Raw genomic sequence first — 26,443 nt, forward strand, 5'->3', positions numbered from 1 at the left:
CCACGCTTCAAGTTGAAGTAGTTAATTTCGTGCCAGTTGGCGCTTATCTTTTTTCTTTTTCTTTTTTTCTTTTGCCTTTCTTAAGGATGATACCCTTTCTGTATTACTACTTGTCGACTTGATTGTTGTTTTGCGTTTCCGATATGGTTCTCTCGAGGGTATGCCGTTCTTGTTGTGTTGTGTTGTGTGGTATGGCATGGCGTGGCGTGGCATGTAAAACGGCGTACAAAATGAAAAGGTCGGGTAATGCATGCGGAAGGAAAACCAAATCCCCTAGAGGATAGGTAGACGGATGAGCTCAGGCGGCTCGGACGAATGATTGGACGATGTTGAGGATGTAGGGGAGAACGAGGATGTAATGGACATCAATTGTAATACTATGATACGAAAAGATGATTGTTGAGCGTTACGGGCACTTCTGTGCGTTTTATGGACCGGGTTAGGGGAGCATTATAGATAAAGAAGGACTACGGCTAGACAAACGAGAGTTACTATTGCAAGGTTGTGAATACCTACGTTTCCAAGCTTCGTGAAACTCCCTACTAAAACTGGCACTGCGAAAGGAAGCACGTAATTAGTTTGTTTAGTCGTATTGCTATGATAATGTTACACTTGGTCAACCTCATCGCGTCACGGCTTCCAAGGGGCATCCTCTATTTTCACGAATCTCCTATCGTAAGACCGAAGCGTATTCGACGTAGATATAGGTGCGGATTCCCTCAGCACTTCCTCGGTTTCCACTCTCCCAACAACTCGGGGCAGACAATGCCAAGCTACCGAGCTTTTCCCGTCTATTTGTAGAAGTCGAACTTGTTCTCATCACTTGTTCCTTTGACTTGACTGGAGTACGCGTCTTCGAGGTCGGACTGGATGATGTTATAGCGGTTCTTGCGGACGGCACGGAGACCGGCCTCTTGCATGATGGCAGCAATAACGGCACCGCTGAGGGGATCGTTCCGGACGATAAGACTATCTAGATCGACCTCGGGGGCGAGGCTCATTTTGCTAGCGATGGTACCGAAGATAAGACGACGTTCGCGGCGATCACGCAAGCTGGGGAATTCGATCTTTCGATCGAGACGACCGGGTCGCAGGAGCGCAGGATCCAGGGTATCGGCACGGTTCGTGGCCATAATGACCTTGACGTTGGAAGTCTGATCGAAACCGTCCATTTGGTTGAGCAGCTCTAGCAGGATACGTTGGACCTCACGGTCGGCACCGGTCTGGGCGTCAAAACGCTTGGTAGCGATCGCGTCGATCTCGTCGATGAAAATGATGGCAGGGGAGTTCTCGCGGGCCATGCGGAAGACGTCACGGACCATGCGGGGACCCTCACCAAGATACTTCTGGACAAACTCGGAGCCAACGACCCGGATAAAGTTGGCGGTTGTGGAGTTGGCGACAGCCTTGACAAGCATAGTCTTTCCCGTACCAGGGGGGCCGTAGAGTAGGACACCGCGTGGAGGGTCGATACCGATCTGCTTGTAGAGGTCGAAGTGGGTTAAGGGCAACTCGACAGCTTCGCGGATCTCTTGCTTCTGCATGTCGAGGCCACCGACATCAGCGTACGTCACGTCCGGCTTCTCATCAGCACCGAGCATGGCGATGGAGGAGTCGGCTTCCGGGGGTAAAATATCGACGAGGGCATTAGAGTGCCGGTGAAGGGCGACGGAGGACGAGGGCTTGAGCTTCTCACGGTCGAGGGTGGATAGGATCCGGACGACATAGTTGGATCCTGTGCTAGATTGGACTATTCCGGTACTGGTGGTAATGTTAGACTTTTCTGCTATAATTTACGTTTAACGATTGAGTCAAGCTATCGGACTTACTTCTGGTCAATGGCCTCCATAAATTGACCAATAACTAGCGGCACACTCTGAATTCTCTTGATTTCCTCCTGTGCCCGGACGAGCTCGCGTTTTAAGCTCCTGCATAGATTTTCCCGTTAGAACCGACGTCCTATTACAATAATAGGTGGTTGGCATCTCCTCGCTCTTGTCTTACCTTTGCTCGTCCTTGATATATTCCTCCTGTAGCTGGATATATTCCAGGTGCCTTTGTAGCTTTTTTAACACTGCATATTCATCTCCGCCCTGCGCAGGTATACCCTCAATACTCTCGACGTTCGGAATGGTTGACGGGATAGGCTTGTTGTATGGTGCCGGGCTATTAGCTGGGTTTTCTAATAAAACGTCACCCATGATCGCGAAGCCGACGACGGGATTAACGGGATGTAAAATAATAAGTGAGTCAGTCGTAAATGCTGAGCAGTGCGAGGGTTTGTCGTCGGGAAGTGTCCGTTGTTGATGCGGAGAATTGAATGGATGATGGTGATGGTGATGATGAAAGGTTAAGGTTACGTTGGTAAGCACAAGCTACAGCTTCCAAGATAAGATCTAGGTGCCGACGCCAGCCTTGCAGCCTTGAGAGAAGGTAGGTAGTTACTAAGTATATGTGGGCCATTGCCAAGAACATAAATGAAGCTAATCCATCCTGGGAAAGTATAGGATTAATAGCTTTTCCGCTTTCCCTTAGCCCCCCTGTTCGGCACCTGCATCGCCTTGAATGTATGAGTTTCGGCTGATTGGCTCTTCACTTCCCAGCACCTGCAAATCTGAGGCGAACATTCAATATTCTCCATTTTAGAGGTCAATTTTTGACCACTCATCTTGCAGCACAGCCTGCAAAGCCTACTGAAGATCAGCTTCCGGCATCGCCCGACTAAAACTAGCGCTTAACCTAGATCTAATCCATCGACGCTGATATTCGTATATATAATACTGTGTATCTATATCTCACATCGTAACAAAAACAAAGAGCATTATAAGAAACATGTTCTTATTTTTATTTCAACGAAAGGGTTTTACTCATTATGATTTTTTACTTCCAAAATACCTAATATGCTATGACGGCCTGTACTTAGATGTTGGGTTTAAAAGGAGCTATGAAGGAACCAGTTGAGCTCATCCCTCATCCCTCTTGCATATTGCATACATCATGTACATTCCAAACCTTAGCCTCTACCTACATGTATGTATGTTAGGTACGTATATGTATGTACTTTGTGGGTAGAGGCAAGTCACTTTACAGCACAGTGTTAACTTTCTTACTACCCGCCCCCTCTATTGAGCGAATCCCCTAGTCCGATCACGAACCTAAAGGACCCACAAGGGTCCCTCGTTCCCGATGTGTCATCATACCTGACCGGCGGTTTCGCACTGGGCTATCGTTGTCTCTAAGGCTCTTTCCAACAATCCCATCGCTCTACAATGAGGTGCTTTACAGTGAGGTACGGACAGTATCATAGCCCTTCTAGCCTGCTTTCGCCCGCTTGCCCGCTTGCCCACTTGTCTGCGTTTAGATTACATACATAGTATTGTACATCTGCAATTGCTTAACCTACCTAGGCACAGCACATACCACATACATGCCATAGCACTACAGCAGCAGCACATGTACCGAATGACCGTTCCCGCATCAATGCAGGCGCTGTCCGACTTCTACTGTACATACATACGGAGTAGACTCCCTCTAGCCTCTCACCTTCTCTAAACCACCTGACTTAGATCTTCTTTCGTCCCTTTTTTCCACCTCACGAATATTATCAAGGTTCTCTCAACATCACTTCTTTTTACCTCGTCGTTGCTTGCTTTACGGAGTGAATGTGCACACTCACACTAATAATTTCCTTCTCTTCCCTTTCTCTCTTAAAACTCTGGCATAGTCACTTGTTATTCTCTGCTGGCGTTTCGACTTGCCTTGCTATTTATTATCATTTCGGCTGCGCAGCCCTCCCTCCGTGTCCGTGTTAAGATACACTACTGCTGATCGGGTCTCCCGAGAGTCTTCAATAGAGAAGAGAGAAGTCTTGTCTTGTAATCCTACGATGATGGCATCTAATACAATTGCTATCCCGGCTGTCCGGTCCTCGGCTACGGCCTACGACCAATCCCCCAAGGCTACAACTAGCTCATCTTCCTCATATTCAAGCTCTCCACAAACTCCTAGTCCTAGCCCTAGCGAAGCATCGTCAGTACAGTCGGCACGCAAATTGAAATCAATCCATCACCATCGCCGACCTAGTTTATTGAGTATGTTTGCCTCCCTGGTGTATTGACCATAGATGGGGGCACCTTGATGGTGTCCTCCCTCCGAGATCCGCATTACTTACGCCATATAGGCTCCGCCTTCTGCAAGGACGAGTGCACCGTTATCAACATCGGAGATCCTGATGGGGCACCTCGATTGGTAAGAAAATGCTACCGCTGTTGAAAGTGCCGCTGAGGGGCCGTCTTACTAATACCCCTCGACATAGATCTCATACCTCGCCTCGAGTCAAGGGTTCGCATGGAACCCCGAACTATTCGTTCCGTCGTACGTCGAATGCCATTACATACCTCTAGAAAATCGCAGAGAGCCGGTACACGAGATTCGACTTAGTGACGAAGAGATCAAGGGGATGCTACCGTAACCGGTAAACCCCGTCTAGAGGACCCCCCCATGGGATTTGTCTTTAACGTCACCGCAATCGATCTCACAGAGCCTCGTTTCTTCCTAGATACACATAACCGTAATCCTAGCGAGGATACCTTTACCATTTTCACAAATAATTCGGCGTCTGGATTCGGGCTATATCATTGCCTGGGTGGATTGTGGATATCGGTCTCGGCATTTCCTATTGCGCGGCGCGGCTTGGAAGTATCAACTTCACACACATTACAACAGCTTGGACGGATGGGAATATCGTTACATGGGATGTCCACGCCTAAGAGGGCTTAGGAGTTCTCGTGGGTATTGTATGACTACATGAAGATTACATGAATGCCCTTAACTTGGGGCCGGCGTTGGTATTCCCTGGTTGCTCTTGATTTGATTCGGCCGATTCTTTCCTCTACCTTCTTCTACGTCTCCAGACAAGCAATGGGTTATTGTTTGTAGATAAGGGCGTTGCTTTCTCAACTTCGTAGGTAATACAAAGACTACATACATTACTTATAGTTGTCACACTGGACAAATGACTATCTAACTCCTATGATATATTTCGCATCTGGAGCGAAATATCTAAAATCAATACTCGAATTAAAAGGTTTGATTGCATGTAGGTACCTGAATAGCACACGGGTGCTCGGATAAAAGATGCAGGTGCTGAAGTGTAAAACAAATTAAACAATGATGGGTCTCCTTAGTGAAACATCCGTTGAAAAACACCACGTGGATTACCGAGGTAGGAATTCTATTGCGAGTATCAATTTCATAATTAAACAGAATCAATTTTTAGACCACCTGAAACGACCACTATGCCTACGCATTTGATTGCTACAATGTTTGGATCTATTCTTGGTTCATATTGGATCCGTGTCTGGATAGGCATATTTTTATGTATATATTACTAAGTAGTACTTACCTATTCCGTACCTAAGGTAGAATAACCATACGCATACCTACCTTGAAGCATCCCAAGTAACTGGAGATGCATCTAAATCTATAGCTAGATCTATAGCCTTACGTATCTGCGCAGACTGCCTCCTTAGCAAGCCATTAGGTATACTCGCACGGTGTAGACATCCCACCTGTCGTTAATTCATCCCACTTTTTTACCCCACGAATTGCGTTATCGGACCAACCCTCTTACCTTGATGGGAAAGTTGAAATAGCTTATCGCGACTGATACGGCTAAGCGTTTAGAGCGCTTATACATATAGTAAGAGACATATTTTAAGTTCTTGAGGAATTATATCACTGTGCGAGCTGGAGTCTTATAACATCTAGTTAACATCACCTTTTGAATAATTTTATTGTAACTATACTTATCCACTAACTTATACAAATCCCTTTACCTAACCTTTAAGTAAGTACCTAACCTTTTACACTATACGCAAACTTTTAAACCAATATGCCAAATACTACTCGAAATAGTGACGTTCAACATTGAACTTTTTGATCGCCTCCAGGGAATAATTGCGATTGACCAGGTAGTATGTAAATGCGGGCGGAGATATTCACATGCACTCGTGGCGATCTTGAGGTAGGGTTCTTGAAGTAGGGTACCCAATAACCCAATACACTATTAAAATGCTTGTTTCATAGCCACGTGTACAGGTAGATGAGGGTATATGGGTAGGCATATTTTAGTATGTCGCATCGAGTAATGGGCCTTTAAGAGAATATTCCACTGCTCATCATCAGCCTTTCTCGTCTCGACAGATCATCGTCCCGAAAGTATTAATGAATGAATCCCTATGTAAATCGGCATATGCCATTGTAGTATCAAACTAACTCGGCACGAAGTAAGGTATCAGGCACTAACCGGAGCTAAGGGCGGGTTCCTATTTGCGAATATATGGGGTAGACTCAGCTTTGCGATTAATGGTTTGAAGTCTATTTTGCAGATAAGAGCCCAATCTAACAGTTCTAGCTACATCATGTATTGTACCTAAGTACGTAGGTACATATACTAGCCCCTCCAATTCAGCTGCCAATATGCTATGCTGAACGTTAGGCGATACGTTAACCTTGTAATGCATCTTATATGCATCTTACATACGGATTAGTATATCTGCTCTAACCTCCGATAAGTTGATACTTATACCCTCGACCCGCTTTTCGACCTGTAAAAGACAATTCCAATCCAATATAACGGGACGCACAATTGTGTTCTGCTGCGTTCCCAATCATTCAACAAACTACAAACTACAAACTATCGTAATATTCGTCTAGCAACAATGGTTGAAGTGGATCACGATCGATAAAATCCCATGCGGATGCACGCCAATGCTAGGCTTAACTACATAGTAGCTAGCGGTGAATATTTTAACGGCACGTTGCAATGTTGGGCATGGAAAAAGATGCACGTCGCCAAGGCAAAAATACCCAAATACTACCGAATAAACAAATCATTGGACTGAACTTACCGTACCCAAGGCTCGGTATCGCAACAAGATGCACTACATACGCTTGTTGCGTGGCCCAAAATTAGACGCATCAAACCTCAAGAGACCAATTATCTCAATCCTTCTTACCATCACCACGGATCTGGGTGACTCATTTCTCTACCCGGATGAGCCCGTCGACTTGACTATTTCGGTGGAGAACCCGACAGGCCAGTCAGTCATACTAGAGGCAGGTCTCTCGTCTAGATGGACTGCTGGCATGCGATGTCTTGACGTCAAAGTCCCCATCAAGCCGCATCTTAAGAAGGACCATGTCACGTGTACGATTAGGATTCATCCAGCGACACAAACTCCACCGTTAGGAGTGTTGAAGGGCACCGATATGCTTCCGTGGAGCGTTGCTAGAGGCTCGCCTGCAAGCAAGGGTCTCATCATGCCAGTTTCCGTAGAGATGGCGAAGGGCATCTGCTCCCCCGTTGCCGTGCGAACACTCCAGCTTGACTCCAGGTCTCAGCCCCAGGACCAAATAGATATTGTCCTCGAAGAGGACATCGGTGAGAGCATTGCGCGCCACATATGGGACGCAGGCGTTGTGACAGCCTCCTTTTTAGGAGACGCATGTAGCACCAAGGAAGGTATCTACGACACGCTGCCTATGCGAGAAGACAGCTTTAATGTCTTGGAGCTTGGTAGTGGTGTTGGCATTCTCGGGATCACCCTGGCGCAAGTCATAGAAAAGGCCGTAGTCCGTGGCCATACGTCCACTAAAGCTACCGTATTACTAACAGACCTCTCGGAGGCGGAAGAGCGTGCCAGATCGAACATATCGAGAGCCAACGCGGCGCTCTCTCACATAAATCCCAATGGTTCTACGGTGGCTCTTCAGTACGAGGATCTGGACTGGGACGAGGGCAAGCACGGACAGTTCGGGACTCTTGCTTCTGCTCGCCCGTGGGATCTAATTGTACTTAGCGACTGCACGTACAATGTTGACTCATTGCCCGCGCTCGTCGGGACGCTGAGCGCGCTACATGCTGCAAATTTAAATCATCCCGGGGTAGAAGAAGGTGCAAAGACTTTTGTTATCCTAGCAACAAAGCCTCGTCATTCTTCGGAGCAAGCTTTATTTAAGTTGCTGACTACCAATGATTGGCGATATAACGTTCTTAAATCTATCCCACTGCCAAAGGTTGGCGAAGAGGATGAGGTAGTTGATATATACTTGTTACAAAAAGGGTAAAGGGGTGACATACCTACCTGTTATAAATCTTCTATTTTTATTTTTTACTACTATGTAGCTTAAGTGGCCCGATATACGGAAGCATTGTCATATATCATTTAACCACCCATGTCTTTGCAGAACAAGCCACTATTATGAAATAAACAAAACCTGCTTTTATTTTCGCTGTAGCCTGGTGGCCTCTTCTCTCCTTTACTATTACATACAACTAAGTCTTTGGTTTCCTAATATCTAAACGAGCTAGGTGTCGTCAACGTATAGTACTTTTTCGCCAAATGGTATTCGCATCCGATTTAATAAGCGGTATCATAGTCAAACATCCGACGACATGGATCCTACGCCTAACGAAAGACGACGCTCTTGTTCGGACGTACCAGCAAAGCAAATTACTTCACAGCTGGCAGAAACTACCGCCTCCCCGCGTCCAGGATCTCCCAGCCAGAACTTTTCACATAAACAATCAACCTCGAACTCCGTAGACAACTGGCTTCGAAATGTCGAACGAAACCCGCAAGATCCGAGCCTATTACCCCCAAGTCCAAGACAATCACATATATCCTTAAGTTCGGGGCGCCCGGTAGATGATGGCCTAGTCGATGAATGTCTGTCTGGTTACTGTTCGTCTGCCGCCCGCAGAGCCCGCAACGTTAAGTATGCGAGGCCGGACTGTGTACACATGGAGCTCCCACTCCATCTCCCCGAATGGGTAGAGGAGGCTGTGGAGAGACTCTTCTTACAACCTACCACAAATATATTCCCGCATGAAGAAAGAAAAAAGAGGTATATATGGTATAAAGATGCAGCGCAGAGTCTCACTATTATGGTAAATCTACAAGCATCGATAATGTATATGTTGGGAATGGATTTGACGGATGTCCAACCTATCAACCCGGATACTCCGGTTGCTGCTAGTCAACATTGCCACTGGCGGCATCAACAGGTCGTTTACCAAACCGTGCAAGGTTCATATTGCAAAACTATTGCCCCGAAACCCGACTTAGCCTATGGGTACCTCGAGTTCAAGATTCCTGGGCTATGGTCAACAGCGCCGGAGGCAACCGCTAGGGGGGAGTTCTTAACAACTGACGATGGCTTTTGTTTCCCGTATTTCATCCTACAATTCGGCGGCGGCCATCGATCGACAAGGATAAACATGGGCCTTAATAGTGCTTCATCGGCCTTATTCACATATAATAAGATCGTTCAAGATCGTGGTTTCGTCATTTACGCCACCGTAGAACAGTATACCCTTGTAAACTTCTACCTCATGTGGTCGGAACCGGGTATACCCGGTGAGGTTGGAATATCGGATGAACCTGCCAAATTTACCTCATACAGAATGGCATTATTCCGGAGTTTAATCTTAACTAGACCGCAAGACTATGAGGCCTGTCTTATGTTGGTCAGTAATATCCATAAATGGGGCCGGGGAGAGAGGTATGATGGGATTCTCGAAGGGCTTGAGAAATCATATGGGCCGTCAAAGCTATAAGGCTTTTCCAAGCGTGTATGTGGTCAATCGGGTAGCTGAGTTGTACGAGGCTATTTGATTGTATATGAGGTTAGGTTAGGTATGTACATGAATAAGTTGACAAAATTGTATGGGAATAACTACATGTAGTATCAGAGTATGTACTTATGCGATATTTGCCAACCCCGCTATTGTCACATTTTCTGCCCGCGTAATCTGTACTACCCGTGTATGTACCTTTGTATACCTATATGTAAGGGGCCCTTTCAAAGCGCCAAGAGTCAAAAATAAACATCTGCAATACTATTTACATCACAGGTCTATCCTATCAAATTAGCCAATCACCATTTATCAAAAGGAATCGCTAGCATCTCATCGCTGCACGGCATACCTACACGGACACATCTGCATTGCGGCTGACTATCTCTATCTCTAATTCCGTTCGCGTTTCCAGCAGAATACCGACGAGGAAAAGAAACAGGACAAACTAACTAACTACTGCATCTTTCATCATCATCATCATCATCAATCTTCCACCTACCTAACTTGGCTTAAAGTCCTGCTTTTTTCCCGCTAACTACAACCGCAAAACCCTCTCCTTTTATTTCTTTTTTTTTCCTTACCCAGATCGTTTGCAATGGAGGAGGGCTCGGCCTCGGCGGCGCACCGGAAGATCGAGCTCCAGGCCCCCGATGACCTGGCATATCTCTTGGCCAATGTACGGCGCGCGGCCGCGGCGCGTCTAGACGAGGCGTTTCCGCCGGTGGATGGGGCGAGCGGCGCCGCTGCCGACGGTGACGAATTGCGGACGAGGATCGAGGAGCTTGTCAATGAGGTATGTTTCATTTTTTTTTTTTTTCGTTAAGATTTCTATTTTTTCTCCGTTATGTTTTTTTTTCCGGCATGCAGCTATCATAATCTGTACTTCTTTAATCTAACCCTCCATTTTACCACTCCCGTATTTCCTTTCTCATCTGCGTATGCGGGTATAGTAGGTATACGGATTTAATTAAAGAGGCTTTGGTAAAATATGGGAGATCAATGGAGTGTTCCTATATAAACGGAATTAATGCATATGACTATCACATACGACCATAGGATCTGGAAAATTCGGGATCCCGTCCGCTCTCCCCTAGACAAGCCGGATACCGCCGGATTAGTAGTTGGGTCGGTGACGACCAGCGAATCCCCGGTGTTGTATGTTTTTTTCTTTTTTTTTAAAAAAAAAGAATTTTATATTCCATCTTTTAAATTTTGTATATTTTTTTATTTTTTTTATTCTGGCGTTAAATTCTCCTATTCTATTACATATCCTTATTTAATATTTTATCTTCTCTAATATTGCGTTTAACATGTGTCTACTTCATACGCAACAACTCTTATGGCCAAACGCTAAATACTAACCTACAAACAGTACATCACCAAAACATTCACCCTAGCAGGCCCCAACCTCTCCATCAATGGCATGCCCGTTGACGCAGCACACTACCTCTCCGGCAGTCCTTCCGACCCGCAGCAGCCCGAGGAAATCTACGAGCCGTTTGACGCACGCAAGCGCGCCCGCCTCGAGGAGCTGACGCGCGAGGAAGAGGATCTGCTACGGGACATTGCCGCCTTGAAGAAATCAGTCCCGCACGCCGCAGCTGCCTCCTGGGCCGAAGCGGCGCGCCGCTCCGTCGCCGACGACGAGCAGGCCCTTGCCGCGGTTAATGAGCGTGCCGGCGCTGATGGCGGTGAGCCGTTGCTGGGAGACCTGAGTAAGGGACTTCCTCGACAGGATGATGTTGAGAGCGGCTACGAGGACGCGATTAAGGGGCTGGGTAGGTTGAAGCGCGAGATGCCGTCGGTGGTGGCGCGGATGGAGAGGGCGCGGGGAGCAGGAGAGTATGTTGTAACAGAGCGGTGAATGCGTCCCCCTTTTTTGCCCCTTTATATTTGATTTATAGGGAAAGAGGCGGTGGGGTTCCGACTACGCTCTAGGAGTTGATGGTCGTCGTATCTGGCCTACGTGCATGAGAAGCATACGAGGGGAGACTGGAAGACGGGAGGGTTGTGCCGAGATATGCGGTAGCACCTGAAGTTCGGATTGCTCCCCTTTACCTACCTAAGGGACCAATCGCGTCTTCACGTGGGAATCCATCGGTCTCTAATATAATGAAGCCATGCTTAACCCCACCGCAAATTTAACCATAACCACTTAATTCAACAAATCGATACCTCTGAAGGAGATCAATTCGAGTGCACGAAACTACAATTTATAATTTACGAGAATAGTTGAAAGACTAGAACCATAGAGCAGTGCAAATGCAAATATGTCATATCAGTGTATGAAATGCCTATCGATTCCGAAGATGACCACGTAGGCCCTATCAAGGCTCGTATGCCCGTAGGTTGAAATTTGCCATTATAAGATTTTGCCCGGAATTAAAAGTCGTCCGGATCGAGAAATTTGAGCGGCCACTTCCTCATGTGCCTTGATGATCCTATCTAACCTAACCCACTGACTCCCCGCTTCGTCTGAACTTATGCTCTCCCTTTTGTATACAAATGCAACCTTATGTTTCCTTCAAGCGGCGGCCGGGGCAGGTGCTGTAGCTTCGGCTCCCTCCACGGCGGTAGCATCACCAGCACCGGCGGCACCTGCACCGTGGCCGATCTCCGTTGGCCTGTTCTCAATCACTTCATCTTTCTTCTCCCACCAGGCAGGCTTCGCGAACTCAGGGTCATTCCAGGGGCCCGCGTTACTGAAATGGCAACCGCCCTCGCATTGGCAAGTACCGCCGAATTCCTTAGGGAGGTTTTCCGCAGGGATCTGGCTCAGGAGTTCCTTTTGGTAGTTACCGCCTAGGACGTTGATCTTCTCAACGGTAACGGGGTCGAGCAGAGGGCGGATCATACGCCACACGCCAGTAAACAGCCAGTTGGTGTTGATGAGGTACATGCGGCCAAGACGTTCCGGGTAATAGTTTTGACTCATACCGGACGCTTCCTGGATGTAGCCAAAAACTTGACGCGCATTGCCGAAGCCGACGCCGTTGAAATCCATGATGGTGCAAGAAGTCTCAAGTAGTTGGCCGGCCTTGCGCGAACAAGCGGGTAGTCGAGGGTCCGCCATTTTCTCGTATTCAACAGCCAAGTTGACCAGCATGTGCTCATACTCGATACCTTCATTCTTCATAGCAGTAAGATCAATCTTGCCAAGTTGTTCGATGTACACCGGTCGGCCGTCCTATCGAGATAGGTATATTAGTACGAAAGCTCGTCATGGCTCATCTTTACGAGATAACATAGAAGAGTCATTTCTCTTACCTTATCTGTCTTGTGGTAGTACTGAGGGTAATACTTTGACACCTTCTGCTTGAAGGACCCGTCTTTGTCCCACTCGCCTATCTCCTCGTCGAGATTGATAGTCCGACCGTCGATCTTAAGGGGCTGTCCGGTGTACAGGAGAGTCTTCCGCCAATTTTCAGTGTCGACGAACCTGGTTACCGGGGTCAGTCCATCATTCTCAACTATGTTTCTCTGCTTTGGGACATCTTTCGCAGCCTTGGCTCGGGTCGCTCACATTTTCTTGGCTAAGTTGACGTCAAACTTTCGAGCTCGCAGGAAACGCAACTATATTTCGAAGAGTGTTAGCTGTGTCAACATGTAACATGTGCATTCCCATATATTCGAGATCATAGCTATTTTACCACCCCCCCTCCAAATGTAGTACTTAGTAGGACACGTACCAATGTCAGGGTATCCAGCCTCTTAGTATAACCTTCAGCCTCGAGCAGCATGCGTAGCTGGTGAACCTGAGCTTGCTGGGCCTCGGTCAAGTGGCCTGGATGGCCTGGTTTCGCTACGGGAGCGGTTGTAGGGAAGTCATAGTGGTCGTACTTGGGATTCAGCTCCATGATGAACGTGGCGAATGCGTCGATTTCCTAAGAAATCGAGCTCTTTAAAGTGGAAAGTTCCTAATTGGGTAATGCGGCAGACCGTTTATCCAGACAATGCGAGTAAAAAAAGGGTTAGAAGTATGAAGTATGAAGTTTGAAGGAGGAAGGAAGGTGTGTTGACAAGATGAGACCGACAAGTGTCGTTAAGAATGTTTTAGGGGACTGGAGGTTGTCGATAGGGGAGTTTATGTAAGTGGATAAGCTGGCTTTGTTGGCCTATCCGTAAGTAGTAATAATAATAAAAAAGTCAGGGGGCCGCTTCGCTGTTAGACCGTAACTCGATAGAGGTACATATGGTAAACCGGTAGGCACTAAGGTAATTTTCTAGGTCAGGTATGGATTACCGTACAAAATTATAATCATTGGGAAAAAAAGAGTGGCGGCGCTAGATTGCGGGCATGTCCAAGTGGGACATCGTCATTGGTGCGCAGCGGTGAGATCTGGGGACCCAAGCTTGACCAAACTTACCCAAACTTTAATCACGCTTCCTTGTAGTGGCCTGCCGCCTGCCGCCTGCCGACTACCTAGGTACATTACATGTAGGTATCTTAGGTACATAGGTACCATTTAACCTAGGAGATTTTAGGGGTCAAGTTAGTTTCTTCCCCCTTTTATCTCTTATATCTCTACCCATTATCCACTACCTATGGACTGTATACGCGTCCCTTGGGTACTTTCAATAGCCTTTTCCATACTGGCATTTGATTATATGCACACTTCGCATGACAAACTAATAGAACTACCAAAAAGTATACGTAACCTAAAGTCAAACAACATTAGGGAAAATAAGGTAAGTTTATAGATTCGATGAGAACAACGTAAGTAGCGAATTGCCATTCTCATCTTTAGGTCGGAAAGAATTGTCATATTGTGTGTTATCAACACGCGGGCACGAGTAGACAATAAGATTAAACCCACATACATTCCCATCAACCTTTCGCTTGGGATATGGTAAAAAGGCAGGAGGTCTTATTGGTAAAGATGGTGCCTAGTATGTCTTGTTTAGTCGGCCGACCTAACAGCTTGCAACTGACCCTGTAGCCCTTCATCCGTTTGGCTGCTCATCACCGTCCTCAGTCCCTTTCCCTTTCCGTTCCTCGTCTGCCTTTTCTTTTCGCTTCTGAACAACTTCCCAGTTGTACACTCGTGCTACTGCAACCTCCATAGTCTAGTTCCAAGTTAGCTGCCTGCCCATCGGAGGCTTCCAAGACGGTGAACAAGACCAAGCAGGACACGTACTGTAATCTGCTCTCTTAAGAAATCCAGGTCTTCCTCGCAATTGGCGTAGCTCTGCTTTGCAGCCGCTAATTTCGACGTTAAAAGGGTCTCGGCCTCGTCGACGGGATATGCCAGCATTACATTTGCCTATACAACAATCTCGTTAGTGAACTGGGCGCTCAGATTCTTGTTCGGTATAACAGGCATTACGTCTTAACGCCTCAACGTACACCAAGCCATAAGTACACCTCTTCAGTAGGGGGTATGGACGCTTTCGCATATAAAGTGTCGTTAAGCTCAAACGTTGTCTCGATCGGGTCCGATTCCTCCTACAACAACAACGTTATATCAGTCCAAGGTCCCTAGCCGAGTTGAGTTAACATTAAGGCTAGCCTACCGTCCTTGTCTTCAGGAACTTGACTGTTTCTAGAGTCTTTTGTATATCGGGCATCTTGTCTTTTAGTCCAGCTACCCTCCTTTGCAAATTCAGTTCCATAAATTGATATTTACTATATCCAAGCGTTGGTGTCAGCAGATGTCCTGCGTAGAAAGCAAAATGGCCTCGAGATGTTAACACGGCACGGCGAATGGCTGTAGAATGGCTGTGGTGTGAGGTGTGTGCCTCGTCTAGGTAGACAATATATAGACATACGAGATCATCTCCTGGAAGCTGCGTAGCGTAGACTGGACATCGTCTCTTGAGGTGATATAGTCTTCGACTTTATCAACGAACGGCGCCTGGGGTATTCCTCTCGGGTTCGTGGTCGCGCCAACATCCTTTCTATATCGCAGATTCAACCTTGTCAGTAACAGCAAATCCAGCTGGTGGGGTATATCTTTGTATCGTACTGGGCGACCGCTTCTTTTCCTTTGGCTGACATGGCTGACATATTGTGTCTATCGTGCAACGCCCTTCAGCGCATTATGAGTGGAAGTAGACTAGGTCAAATCGCCGGGCAGTCCCGATAGTTAGTCTCTTGTTGTGCCTTGGTGGGCACCTATTGGCAGCTCGCAAGCAGAAAAATTAGGAGCATGGACCATCGAAGGCGGGGGAGGCGGGAAGCTAGAAAGCTCACCGAGGTGAAGGAGGGGTAAGATTCGGCGTGCAATTAAACAATCATTCATATAAAGGTTATTGCAATTAACCTATTACATAGAGGTAACACGGTTCGTCGCGATAATTCATTATCAATTATCAACAAAGAAACACTTCCATCCATCTCATCTCATACATCCAGTCGAAACTCACTAATACTTACCTATATACTTCCACATTTCCCTGCTACGAATGGTTAGCGCTAAGGTGGTTTATAACAATTAGAAAGGAATCACTAAATATTTATGAAGGAATTCTGTATATCAATTATATTAAACAGCTGAACGACATTGAAAACGCATGGTAACCAGGCCGGATAATAAGCAGCAATTTCAAAATAGAATATCTACTGTGCAAACGCTTCCCTTGCTGCACCAACCCGAATATATTAAAAAGGAAGTGAGACGTCCGTTTAGGTTATGAAGCAGCTCGCAAATCAATCTTAACCCCCCTCTTAAAGCTTTCCGAGCCTCTCTCGGACCTCTCTTTATTACCGAAAAAAGAAAGGAAATAATATAAAAACTCACCGGAACGGTCACCATGGGTCAAGGACCGTCTCATGACATAGTCCAACTCGAGACTAGAGTTGAAGATCCACAGAACGGAAAATCCCCAAAGGGTCTTGCTCTCATAGCACATGGCCGTCTCGGTGGAAACTTTGACCAACCGCCAGTTCGCCTTCTCGCCGAATATCTAAGGGATAAGAAACAGTTAAGAGTCGTCACATGGAACGCCCGCGGAATAGGTCGGAGTGGGGGAGGGAATGAGTGGACTGACTTTGGCGTCTGGATAGGAGACGCTGGGATCAATGACTACCACGTAACACTTCCCTGAGTCCATTCCCCCCTATTGCTCCGTGGCATGATATATGAGACGTAACTAATCAAACCCTTTTCAAACTTATAGCGAATGCTTCGGGAGTCCATGACTCAATATGTAGAAGATTTCCCTGATACACAAGGGGCTCAGTTATTCTTATGCGTATAGACCACTAGTGCACCCCCTATATTGATTTTATAATAAAGCTCACATAAGTTCAGGGCTACTCAGCAGGCGCCATATTCGCCGGATGCAGTCGTCCCCCGCTGTCATTTCCCCAATTCGCTCCCGCTCACTACATCCTCATATCATATCCAATAGAACTCAACCCCCTCATCGCCTTTCACAAGTCGGGTTCCTACTTCCGCTCGGTCGAGGCACTAGTACAGGGCCACGGGTGGGAAAATCTTCCCGGCGAGTTCCAAGGTCGCGAACCAGAGGTGGCCGGAGTGCTTACCGTCACAGGCCAGTGGGAAGGCGTCTTCTATGGCATGTGGACTCAGATTCTAGGGAGTAAGAATGCTCGGAATGTCCTAAGGCAAGTTAGGGTCGAAGGAGCCAACCATGCGTGGGATGATAAAGCGCCGCGTATCGTTGAAGAAGTCGACAAGTGGTTGTCTAGTATTTGAAGGCATTAATGAGGTATGAGTATCGATCCCAGTTTTTCGGATTACATGATGTGTCTCCAGGAAACCGAAGTGAGTTGGCTCAAAGGATTATAAAGCCGTGTATAACTAATTAGAAATGTTATTGAATGTTGATAATACCCTGGAAGAGCCGATCGAACTAGAGAGCGACTATGGGTGGTCTCAATCTACATGTACACACTCCACTTAACTATATCAACAAATCAAGACTTTAAAAGGGCTCGAAATGTACCGTTTTGAGAATGATGCGGAAGACTCAGTCAATCAGAGTTGATTGAGCAACGTACATATCCACTACAATGCTGCACAATTATATTTAACCCGATCAACTAGGTAACTTCTCTTCGTTACCCGTTACTAAATAGTTACATATATTTCTTCTATTCACAATTATATATTAGTATAACTATATGTATAGGACTGTACGAATGTGAATCAATAATAAAAACATGGATCTATTAAAATAATACAACCTTTAACTTGATTCAAAGCTAAACCACTGATACAGTTATTAACAGAGCCGTGATATATATAAAAGAGCTTTATTCATCGAGTCCTGTTTGTAAGCATATTATCAAATATTAAATAGTTATGTAACTACATGTTTCCCTCTTTTTAGTTCTTAGCACTTACGTATGCGAATCAAATCTCAACCCGAAGGATTGGTACTTACCTTGCCCTTACAGGGAGGCAGGAAGCAATGTACTAGAGGGCCCAAGCGCTTAGCGGTCCCTCTTCGCTACGCTTAAAAAAAACCAAAAATCTGGGATAAACCAAAATTCTAAAATAAAACCCATTTTACTTTTATATAACGCCCATATATAATTTTATAAACTTTAACAAATTTTTACTTTATAATTATTAAATAATTAATAAAATTAAAATATAAAATAAATAAAAAAAATCGTAAATTTCGTCGGCGTTATATTAAATATTAAAATTACGTAAAAAACTTAAAAAAATTGTTAAAAATTTTATTTTTATTTATTATTTTTAATTTTATATTATTACTTTTATTTTCGTTAATATTATTATTTTTATTATTTAATACGTTTATTATTAAATTAAATTTATTTTAATTATTTTAATTATTTTTAACCGTTAATAAAACATTTAAATAATTTAAAATAATAAATATATCTTTTTTAATTATTAATAATAATAAATACATTTTTATAATAAAGTTAAATAAAGGCTTTACTTAATATTTAACCTATTTAAAAATAAATATAAGGTTTATATTAATAATAAATAAATTAAATTTATACCTTTTTTTATTATTAAAATCCATTTTTTAAAAAAGATAATTTTTATTATTACAAGTAATATAACTATTAAATCCTTTAAATAACCTTATTTAATTTATAAATATATAATACCTTTTTTTTATTTAACGCCACTCCTTTTTAATAATACGCCACTTAACATAATACTCTTTTTTTTAACGTTTCTTTTAACGGCGTAAATGTATTAATTATTTACGTCTTATTTTAACCTACTCGGCCTCGTTTTAAAAATAATGCTTTTTAATAAGTTTAACATATTTAATATTAATAAATCGCTACCTGTTAAACTTTATAAATTAACGTTTTTTTTTATTAAAAAAAAACCTTTTTATAAGTTAATACTTTATAAAACATTTAATTATTAACTTACTTTAATATAATAACATTTTTAAACATTTAAATTAAACGTTTAAAATGGTTTTAAATTAATATTAATAATAATAAATTAATAATATTAATAAACTTATTTTTAATATACATTATTAACTTTTTTATTAAAATATATTTATTAACATTAAGTAATAACTTTAATATAACGAAAATCCTTTAATTAATTAATTTTAATTTAAATTTATTTAATATAATTTTAAGATTATAAAAGTAATAATTTATTAATTTAAAACCTTACATAAAATTTTTTATTATAAATTTATTATAATAAATATAATTTAAATTTTTAATAAAATTAAACCTTATAAAAGTTATTTCGTTATAACGTAAATACTTTTATAAAACCTTTTAATATTTCATTTTTATAACTTTAAAAATTATTAAATTTAATAATTATAATAAATACGTTACATAAAACGGTAAAAATAATAATATAATATAATATTATAAATAATATTTTTTAACTTTAACGTTAATATAATTTAAAAAATTATTTAAAATTAATAGCTTTTAAATTAATAATAAACTTAAATATCTTATTATATTTCTTTTTTATTTAAAAATGTTTATATAACCATTAAACGTTTTATTATATTTATTAACGTTAAATTATTTTTATAACGATAATTTTTTACTTATTTTAAAGTATATAACCTTTAATTTAAACGTTAATAATTACTCGAAAAAATAGCGATTAAAGTGTTTTAAATAATTAAATTATATCTTTAACGTTAAAAATCCATTATTTAACCGTATAAAACATATATTATTATTAATATTATAATTAAACTAATTTAAATTAAATTAAATTTTAAATATAATATATAATAAAATAACGCAGTTAAAAACTAAACCACTGTTTATAATAATCTTTAACTTTTTATTTATATAATTAACGGTTTTAATTTATACATTTTTTATTATATTTATAACGGTAACCTTTTAATTACTTATAATATAACCGATTTATATACCACTTTTATTAACATTTTAATTATTAAAAAGCTTAATTTAATATTCGATAATTATATTTTTATATAACGTAAAATAAATAATTATATACTCGATTTATTATTATACGTTAAATTACTTAATGTTTATTAAAGTTATTTTTATTATATAAATCTTAAACCGATCTTTTTATTAATAAATCATTTAATTATTATTAATTAAATTATTTAACGGAATCCTTTAAATTAATAACTTGTTAATAACGTTACGTATAAAATACTTATCGATTAAAAATTTACTTTATTAAAAGAAATAAATATATAAAGTTAATACGTTATTTTTAACCTCGGTAAACTTTAACAAATAACCTTAAAAAATAATAAACTTAATATTTAAAAGGCTTTTTTAAAAAGTTTATAATTAATAATATATAAAAGTTTTAAACTTAAACGTATAAAAAATAATATCACATATAATAATATGTTTTAAAATACGTAATATTACTCGTAATTTATCAAATAATTAACAATAATTAAATTTAAAATATATTAATTTAACACTTATAAACCTATTAAAAAACTTATAATAATCATACTTTATAATTATTATAAAATTTACGTTAAAAAAAGCCTTATTAATTAATTACTTAATAATTACAAAATAAAAACCCGTTAAAATCTATAAAATTATATATAAACATCATATAAAAATAAAGTAAGTCTTATCCCAAAATTTTGATCTATCCCAGATTTTTAATTCCCTCTAAACGTAGCAAAGAGGGACCGCCAGGCGCTTAGGCCCTCTAGTAACACATTTGCATTCTAGAATGGACTAGGACGGCACGCTTAGCCGGCGCCTCACGGGAGAGCGGGGCAAATACAATACCGGTCCGGTCTCGATGACAGCCCGATTTGTCAGCGAATTGAAGCCCGCTTGATCCATATAGCTCGGCCTCGGCCTTCCTACCCCGTTTAGCTTCATAATGTCATTAGATATAAGTACGTATCAGTTTGTGCTTCTCTACGGTCCAATTGTCAAGCTATATTCTATTACGTTATAACCTATTCCCAGAGTTCTCTCATTCGAATTATATATCATATCCTCGGAGTAAGGCTTTTGTAATACGCCATGACTAATATCAGCATCAAGATAGTATCGGACACCGTCTGCCCATGGGTAAGTCGCTTCTACAACGGCTCAACGGTAGAATACTAAAGTGTTTTGATATGTAGTGTTACATCGGCAAGAAGCGCCTGGACCGAGCTATCGACTTATACCGCAAGACGTATCCCGACGGCAAGGATGATACTTTCACGGTATCCTGGTCCCCGTTCTATTTGGACCCGACTTCGCCTAAGAAGGGCATTCCGCTTGTCGAGCGCATGACTCAGCGCTTCGGCCCAGACAAATTCGAAGCCATGAAAATACGCCTGGAGCTGTTGGGGCGTGAGGAGGGCATCAACTTCAGTTTTAAGAGCAAGATTGGTAACACACGGGACTCGCATCGTCTGATCCAGTTTGGCAAGGCGAAGGGCAATGACGTCGAGAACCGCGTCGTGCTGGAGCTGTTCAAGTCATATTTCGAGGGCGAGGGGGACATAACGTCGCATGATACGCTGATCGATGCAGCTGAGAAGGCCGGCCTGGACAAGGCGGAGGTGAAAGATTGGCTTGAAACGGGTAAAGGCGGCAAGGAAGTCGACGAGGAAGTCCAGGAGGCGTATGCGAAGAATATACATGGCGTGCCACATTTCACAATTCAAGGTAAATACGAGGTTGGCGGAGCAGAAGACCCCCAGACTTTCTTGGAAGCGTTCTCAAGAGCGAAGGAGGGGATTTGAAACGACGTGGGACCTGTTCGTCGGGCCTGTCGTAGGATGGTAGTTGGCGTTTAACTGTATTAGGTAGATGGTTAGGGGTATCATAGTCTGAAGGGGTTATGTATTACAGGTTCAGTAACCCGCCGAGGTCTTCCTCTATCGTCTTCAACCTCCCCTGTAATTCTCTCTTTCTTCGCTCTAATTCCTGAATTTGCTCTTCTTCCCTTTTCAGGTCGTCCTCCGTTAAGATCTCTTCTTTCTCCATCGTGGCGGCCTCTTCATCTTCATCTTCCTCTTCCTCCATCCAATGCTCCTTATTCATCCTCCCTAGAGCCTCGGCCTGTTCAGCTACTTTCGCCTCATAATATGCCAGCGTGCTACGACTATGTGCGTATTTTGATCGTTGCGCTGCTATCCGTTCCAGAGCACCCGGTAAAGGGTAAACGCCGCATAACTTCTCCGCTCCCCTGAGTAGAATTTCGACATCGACGTCCTCCCTTCCGCTACGTCGCTCGCTCCGGCGAATCTGCTCGTGTAGGTCACCGCCTAATACAGCTGCTACGGCTGTGTGGCGTCGCGGGGCGCCTACATTTCGACCTGTGCTGCTACCAGATGTCGTGACTTCACCGGATGCTACATTGAAAACAGTCTGCCGACGCCCGGATTGTTTCGGAGGATCCGGGTTCTGGGATGTGGATGGCGGCGGCGGGGGTGGAACAGAGAAGAGTGCTCGTTCGTGCGCTTCCGTGTCGCGAATTAGGGATGTGATGTCATGGTTGGCTAGAAGGGCATTGGTGAATATCTTGGGCGGCGGGAAACTTATTTGATGTGCTCATTAGCTTTAGCTGTGTGGCTAGGAGCACGAATCGGGGTATTATGAGAAGTACATATACGTACGGGAGACTATCGATTCCTTGACACGAGATAGCAATCTGCTCAAAATGTGCCGAGAGAAGCGACATAATGGGACGCGTTTACACAGTAAGAAATTAGGCGGTTATCATGAGTGGCTGTGGGTTATTGAAAGGTAATAGAAGGACTAAATAAATGACTGTTTGAATGGTATTTACAAATTGTCTAAACGGTGAAATAAAATAGGGACGACAAAACAAAATAAATGTGTCAGATAGAGATTGCGAGTTGAACTTCAGGTAAATACGCGATTTCAATGTTACATGTAGGTACCTTCTTGATTGTTGACCCCTCCTACCGCTTATGTATCAGCGCCACAGTCCCCCACCATGTGGCTTTGTGCTACCCAGGTAGGTACTTACCTCAGGTATTGATTGCATAGGTCGCTCGTCAAATTCTAACTCCAACACTATTTTTCATCATAGACTACCTAACCTAGGTAGGTAAATAATATAATTCTTTTGTCAACAATAACCTTTTCTCAATTGTTCGGTCTCTGGCGAATTGGGGGTTTAAAGCTGCTATATGCTACATAGTGCATACCCGCCCCAGTTTCCCACGCCGCCGGGCTTAATCCCCATTCTGCCTTAGTAGGGCAGGTCTAATAAGCTGCGACAAGTAACAAGTGTTTACTGCTTTTCAACGAGCAAAGGGACGATGGTTATAATGACTTGCGGGATGAACTTGTTCCATTCTCTCCCCAAATCATACAAGTCACCGCAGCGTCGGATCGCCACCTGACAACAGCACCACGCATTGTGAAAGGAGGGATAATAAGAAAGTTACGACACATTGGCATTATATTACTTGCAGGCCCTGCAGGCTTGGGGTATCCCTGACCTCATCAACAGCCAAGCAGTGAATTTTTCCCATCTCCACCACGTCCACTATGGCTACGTCTCTTCTCTTCTTTCCTATCCGCAGGAGGCAAGGCTTAAGATCATTGGGCATAATCGAGTGGCATAAGTGGCATGAGCGCTACTACCTGACCCCCTGGTCTATTTTTGATCTTCCCTCGTACAACCCGTACAACCTCTACCGTAGCCCCAGGGCTCTCGGTCGAAGCCCTGATACGTCTAGGCGGGACATGCCTATTCGCATACGTACATACATACAGTGCTTTGTTAAAGTAGTTGTTAACCAGTGTTAACCAGTTTTGTGAGCGAATGCTTTTTCGGTCAGCGTCCGGGGTCTAACAGGATCGGCTGAACAATTCAGTAACTTGACCTACCCTACTTCCTGGGTCATATTCTCATATTCTGACTGATGATATGACGTCCTGCCACAACGTCGGTTTGATACCATCTTGAGATTCTTCGCTTTCTTTTTATTTACTATATGCCTCATACCTCATGCCTCATGCTTCATGCCGCACGTTGAATACATGTCGCATTTTTTCTGGACACGCTATGCCTCCCAACGAAAAGTAACCAGGGACTCCTGGGAGCATTGGTGCCCAAGCCGCAATCTCAGCGAGATTCTCCGCCATAGGCTAGTAGACGAGTAGCTAGACCCGTTTTCTTCTACTCTGCCCTGCCCGGGAGTCCGCAATCTTAGCCTGGCTCAGGTATACCTTTATGTTCACAACCTTATTATTACATGGATGGCAGACTTGCGTATGTATTTGCTAGGTACTATAAGACTGTTGGTAGGCCCGCCCCCAATACAATTGTTCCCCCTCTCGGTCTCTGCATACATGAGATTTCTCTCTCATACGTAGCAGAGCTTAGACGACAGAAATACAAGCCGTCAGACCTTGTCTCCCCATCTGGAATAAGTTCCCAACCTTTAGAAAGTTCCCGCAGAATCTTTTCTCTGGGTTTCTCAGCCCTCCGACCCAGGCGACTTGACTCCTGGAGCTCCACAAGAGGGTTTATGCGCTACACAGATATTTCAAGCATTTCAAGCAGGGGATAATTTTCTTCTCTCTTTTCTCGGTGGCGCTCTTGTCTTCTATCGACACCGTCCTTCGTCGCCGATGAGGACCATTTGAGACTTGGGAGAGTCAACGCCGCCAGTCTTGACACGTCGACTCTCAATCTTCAAGTTGCAGCGTAAAGTCGCATTCTACCTCCGCGAGACGGTTCTAATCCCATCGCCTTTGTGGAGGAATTGTAGTAGCGGTGTCCGGCCCCCCCTGACCTTCTAGAATTCCCAGGAGATTAACATGACCAGTTACCGGAGTCCAATAACTTCTCCGCGTTGGAGGTTTTTGCTCTGGGTGCTGACGCCTTAAAAGTCTCTCGTTCGCCTTTATCTCCCCCGCGAATTCTACCCCACATTGTCAGATTAAAAGGTCAATTGCATCGATAAGATCACGCAAGACAAGGGAAGACGCAAATTCTCGGGCGGGAAGCTCTCCCACACGAAGCCGACACCATGCGGCCACACACACCCTCTCTGGACACTGCTCACGTAGTAGCCGCGGCCGCAGGACCTACTTCACCGCCAGAGACGCCCACCACTGGATCTCCCAAGGTCCACCGCAAAAAAGCATCATTAAACGGCCGCCCGCAGCGGCATTCAAAGGCTCACAGCCGCCAAGATCACCCAGCTAACATCCGGCCGCTGGGTGGGACTAAATTCAGCTATACTCGAGCGCCGAGGCCCGAGGAGATATCACCTCGTTCCTCACATTCATCCGATGAAGAATCTGATTCATCTGCAAGCCCCCCGCAGTCGCCACTGTCGGACGTACCAAAGCTGCGCCACCAACACATGGAGCAGGCAACTTTGATCCAAATCGAGCAAGCAACATTTTCTATCGAAGAGCTAAGCGATGACTGTTCGCTTAACACCGAGTATGACCATCTGGACGTTATTCGGCCGTATGCTTTTGAGTATGCGAATTCGGATCGGAGTCGGTCAAGATCAAGATCCCGACCCCGGCCTCCACCGGACATGGATCCGGCTGTGATGGAAGGTATCGAGAACTTAAACACTTTCGAAGACTCAGATGGAGACATCGACCGCGATGATGAAGAGTTCATCCGGCAACTCCAAAAAACGCGCGAGGAACGCCGCCTTAGAAGGATGAAGTCCGGAAGTCTCAGCAAGCGAACAGTAAGCGAGCGAGGCAGTGATTCTGATAGAGAGGACGTTCTTCCTTACTATGAAGGGAACGAGACGGGCCCAACCCGTCGGATGCGGCGAAAAGTTGGTGATCGAATTAGTATCCAATTCACGGGTCCGCTTCCCGAACGAATTGAGGAGCTCAAAGAGCCGAACAGCGATGACGAAATCATTTTAGATGATGCCGAGATCTTCGCAAGAGAGCTACCATATTGGACTCTAATGGACGTTGATTCCGAATAAGACCAACTTCATACGTTACAAAAATATAGTGTCACATTTGCTTCGAGGAGCAGAAATTAGACCCAACCCGATTCACTTGCAACATTGAAACTTACGATTATATGATATTTCACGAATTTGGACGCATTGATGTTGACACCCCGCCAGTTGTCATGGAACCTGACTGTTGCAACAGGCTTAGTGAACCAAAAGGAAAAAAAACCCCCAAGAAAATGCTACAGCGATTGGTTCGCGACGGGACCAGATAATTTAGGAATCGTGGGAGTTATCATCGCAGCAATTTGTATTGAAATTACTTGCATAGAACATTGGCTACATGGCCTGGGAGACCATTACGGAGGGCTCAGCTTTTTATGTTGTTTATTTCTCATCTCGCTTTTAGATACCTTAGACTCGGACTCAGCGGATGGATTGGGAGCGACTAGGCGATGACGACAATGACGCCCA

The 26,443-nt window shown here is 43.7% G+C and overlaps 11 protein-coding genes across 11 annotated transcripts; 7 read left to right on the plus strand and 4 right to left on the minus strand.

Annotated features, from left to right (window-relative positions):
- Positions 1 to 503: 503 nt before the first annotated feature.
- Positions 504 to 2,408, minus strand: F5Y00DRAFT_249634 (26S protease regulatory subunit 6B). Its single transcript, XM_048009625.1, has 3 exons — positions 2,005 to 2,408; positions 1,830 to 1,928; positions 504 to 1,761 (listed from the first exon to the last, which is right to left on the minus strand). The coding sequence occupies exons 1-3, from the start codon at positions 2,199 to 2,201 to the stop codon at positions 792 to 794; spliced, it is 1,266 nt and encodes a 421-aa protein (XP_047859960.1). The 5' UTR covers positions 2,202 to 2,408; the 3' UTR covers positions 504 to 791.
- Positions 2,409 to 3,719: 1,311 nt separating this feature from the next.
- F5Y00DRAFT_212496 (uncharacterized protein) lies at positions 3,720 to 4,649 on the plus strand. The gene is made up of 3 exons (XM_048005529.1): positions 3,720 to 4,091; positions 4,181 to 4,248; positions 4,316 to 4,649. Exons 1-3 carry the CDS (start codon positions 3,887 to 3,889, stop codon positions 4,469 to 4,471), a joined length of 429 nt encoding a protein of 142 aa, XP_047859961.1. The 5' UTR covers positions 3,720 to 3,886; the 3' UTR covers positions 4,472 to 4,649.
- Positions 4,650 to 6,609: 1,960 nt separating this feature from the next.
- On the plus strand, positions 6,610 to 8,285 carry F5Y00DRAFT_249642 (putative methyltransferase-domain-containing protein). Its single transcript, XM_048009626.1, has one exon. It carries the CDS (start codon positions 6,940 to 6,942, stop codon positions 8,128 to 8,130), a length of 1,191 nt encoding a protein of 396 aa, XP_047859962.1. The 5' UTR covers positions 6,610 to 6,939; the 3' UTR covers positions 8,131 to 8,285.
- F5Y00DRAFT_249644 (uncharacterized protein) lies at positions 8,271 to 9,721 on the plus strand. The gene has a single exon (XM_048009627.1). It carries the CDS (start codon positions 8,459 to 8,461, stop codon positions 9,620 to 9,622), a length of 1,164 nt encoding a protein of 387 aa, XP_047859963.1. The 5' UTR covers positions 8,271 to 8,458; the 3' UTR covers positions 9,623 to 9,721.
- A 409-nt stretch (positions 9,722 to 10,130) lies between these two features.
- F5Y00DRAFT_212529 (uncharacterized protein) lies at positions 10,131 to 11,829 on the plus strand. The gene is made up of 2 exons (XM_048005531.1): positions 10,131 to 10,436; positions 11,016 to 11,829. Exons 1-2 carry the CDS (start codon positions 10,239 to 10,241, stop codon positions 11,505 to 11,507), a joined length of 690 nt encoding a protein of 229 aa, XP_047859964.1. The 5' UTR covers positions 10,131 to 10,238; the 3' UTR covers positions 11,508 to 11,829.
- Positions 11,830 to 11,837: 8 nt separating this feature from the next.
- F5Y00DRAFT_212525 (CRAL-TRIO domain-containing protein) lies at positions 11,838 to 13,888 on the minus strand. The gene is made up of 4 exons (XM_048005530.1): positions 13,333 to 13,888; positions 13,167 to 13,216; positions 12,911 to 13,082; positions 11,838 to 12,830 (listed from the first exon to the last, which is right to left on the minus strand). Exons 1-4 carry the CDS (start codon positions 13,498 to 13,500, stop codon positions 12,168 to 12,170), a joined length of 1,053 nt encoding a protein of 350 aa, XP_047859965.1. The 5' UTR covers positions 13,501 to 13,888; the 3' UTR covers positions 11,838 to 12,167.
- Positions 13,889 to 14,292: 404 nt separating this feature from the next.
- Positions 14,293 to 15,799, minus strand: F5Y00DRAFT_249652 (Prefoldin, subunit 3). Its single transcript, XM_048009628.1, has 6 exons — positions 15,610 to 15,799; positions 15,413 to 15,541; positions 15,158 to 15,269; positions 14,991 to 15,089; positions 14,782 to 14,907; positions 14,293 to 14,710 (listed from the first exon to the last, which is right to left on the minus strand). The coding sequence occupies exons 1-6, from the start codon at positions 15,648 to 15,650 to the stop codon at positions 14,588 to 14,590; spliced, it is 630 nt and encodes a 209-aa protein (XP_047859966.1). The 5' UTR covers positions 15,651 to 15,799; the 3' UTR covers positions 14,293 to 14,587.
- Positions 15,800 to 15,969: 170 nt separating this feature from the next.
- On the plus strand, positions 15,970 to 17,646 carry F5Y00DRAFT_249654 (uncharacterized protein). The gene is made up of 3 exons (XM_048009629.1): positions 15,970 to 16,675; positions 16,763 to 16,837; positions 16,897 to 17,646. Exons 1-3 carry the CDS (start codon positions 16,397 to 16,399, stop codon positions 17,302 to 17,304), a joined length of 762 nt encoding a protein of 253 aa, XP_047859967.1. The 5' UTR covers positions 15,970 to 16,396; the 3' UTR covers positions 17,305 to 17,646.
- A 3,048-nt stretch (positions 17,647 to 20,694) lies between these two features.
- Positions 20,695 to 21,842, plus strand: F5Y00DRAFT_212603 (DSBA oxidoreductase). The gene is made up of 2 exons (XM_048005532.1): positions 20,695 to 21,125; positions 21,182 to 21,842. Exons 1-2 carry the CDS (start codon positions 21,078 to 21,080, stop codon positions 21,788 to 21,790), a joined length of 657 nt encoding a protein of 218 aa, XP_047859968.1. The 5' UTR covers positions 20,695 to 21,077; the 3' UTR covers positions 21,791 to 21,842.
- Positions 21,843 to 21,893: 51 nt separating this feature from the next.
- F5Y00DRAFT_256337 (DASH complex, subunit Spc34) lies at positions 21,894 to 22,731 on the minus strand (the record flags this gene model as incomplete). The annotated part of the gene is made up of 2 exons (XM_048010394.1): positions 21,894 to 22,587; positions 22,667 to 22,731. 2 exons carry the CDS (start codon positions 22,729 to 22,731, stop codon positions 21,894 to 21,896), a joined length of 759 nt encoding a protein of 252 aa, XP_047859969.1.
- A 2,065-nt stretch (positions 22,732 to 24,796) lies between these two features.
- Positions 24,797 to 26,383, plus strand: F5Y00DRAFT_212690 (uncharacterized protein). The gene has a single exon (XM_048005533.1). The coding sequence runs from the start codon at positions 25,061 to 25,063 to the stop codon at positions 25,994 to 25,996; it is 936 nt and encodes a 311-aa protein (XP_047859970.1). The 5' UTR covers positions 24,797 to 25,060; the 3' UTR covers positions 25,997 to 26,383.
- Positions 26,384 to 26,443: the final 60 nt, after the last annotated feature.

The sequence above is a fragment of the Daldinia vernicosa genome (genome assembly GCF_022497035.1).
Source record: "Daldinia vernicosa strain CBS 139.73 unplaced genomic scaffold F5Y00scaffold_87, whole genome shotgun sequence".
NCBI classification, from domain to species: domain Eukaryota; kingdom Fungi; phylum Ascomycota; class Sordariomycetes; order Xylariales; family Hypoxylaceae; genus Daldinia; species Daldinia vernicosa.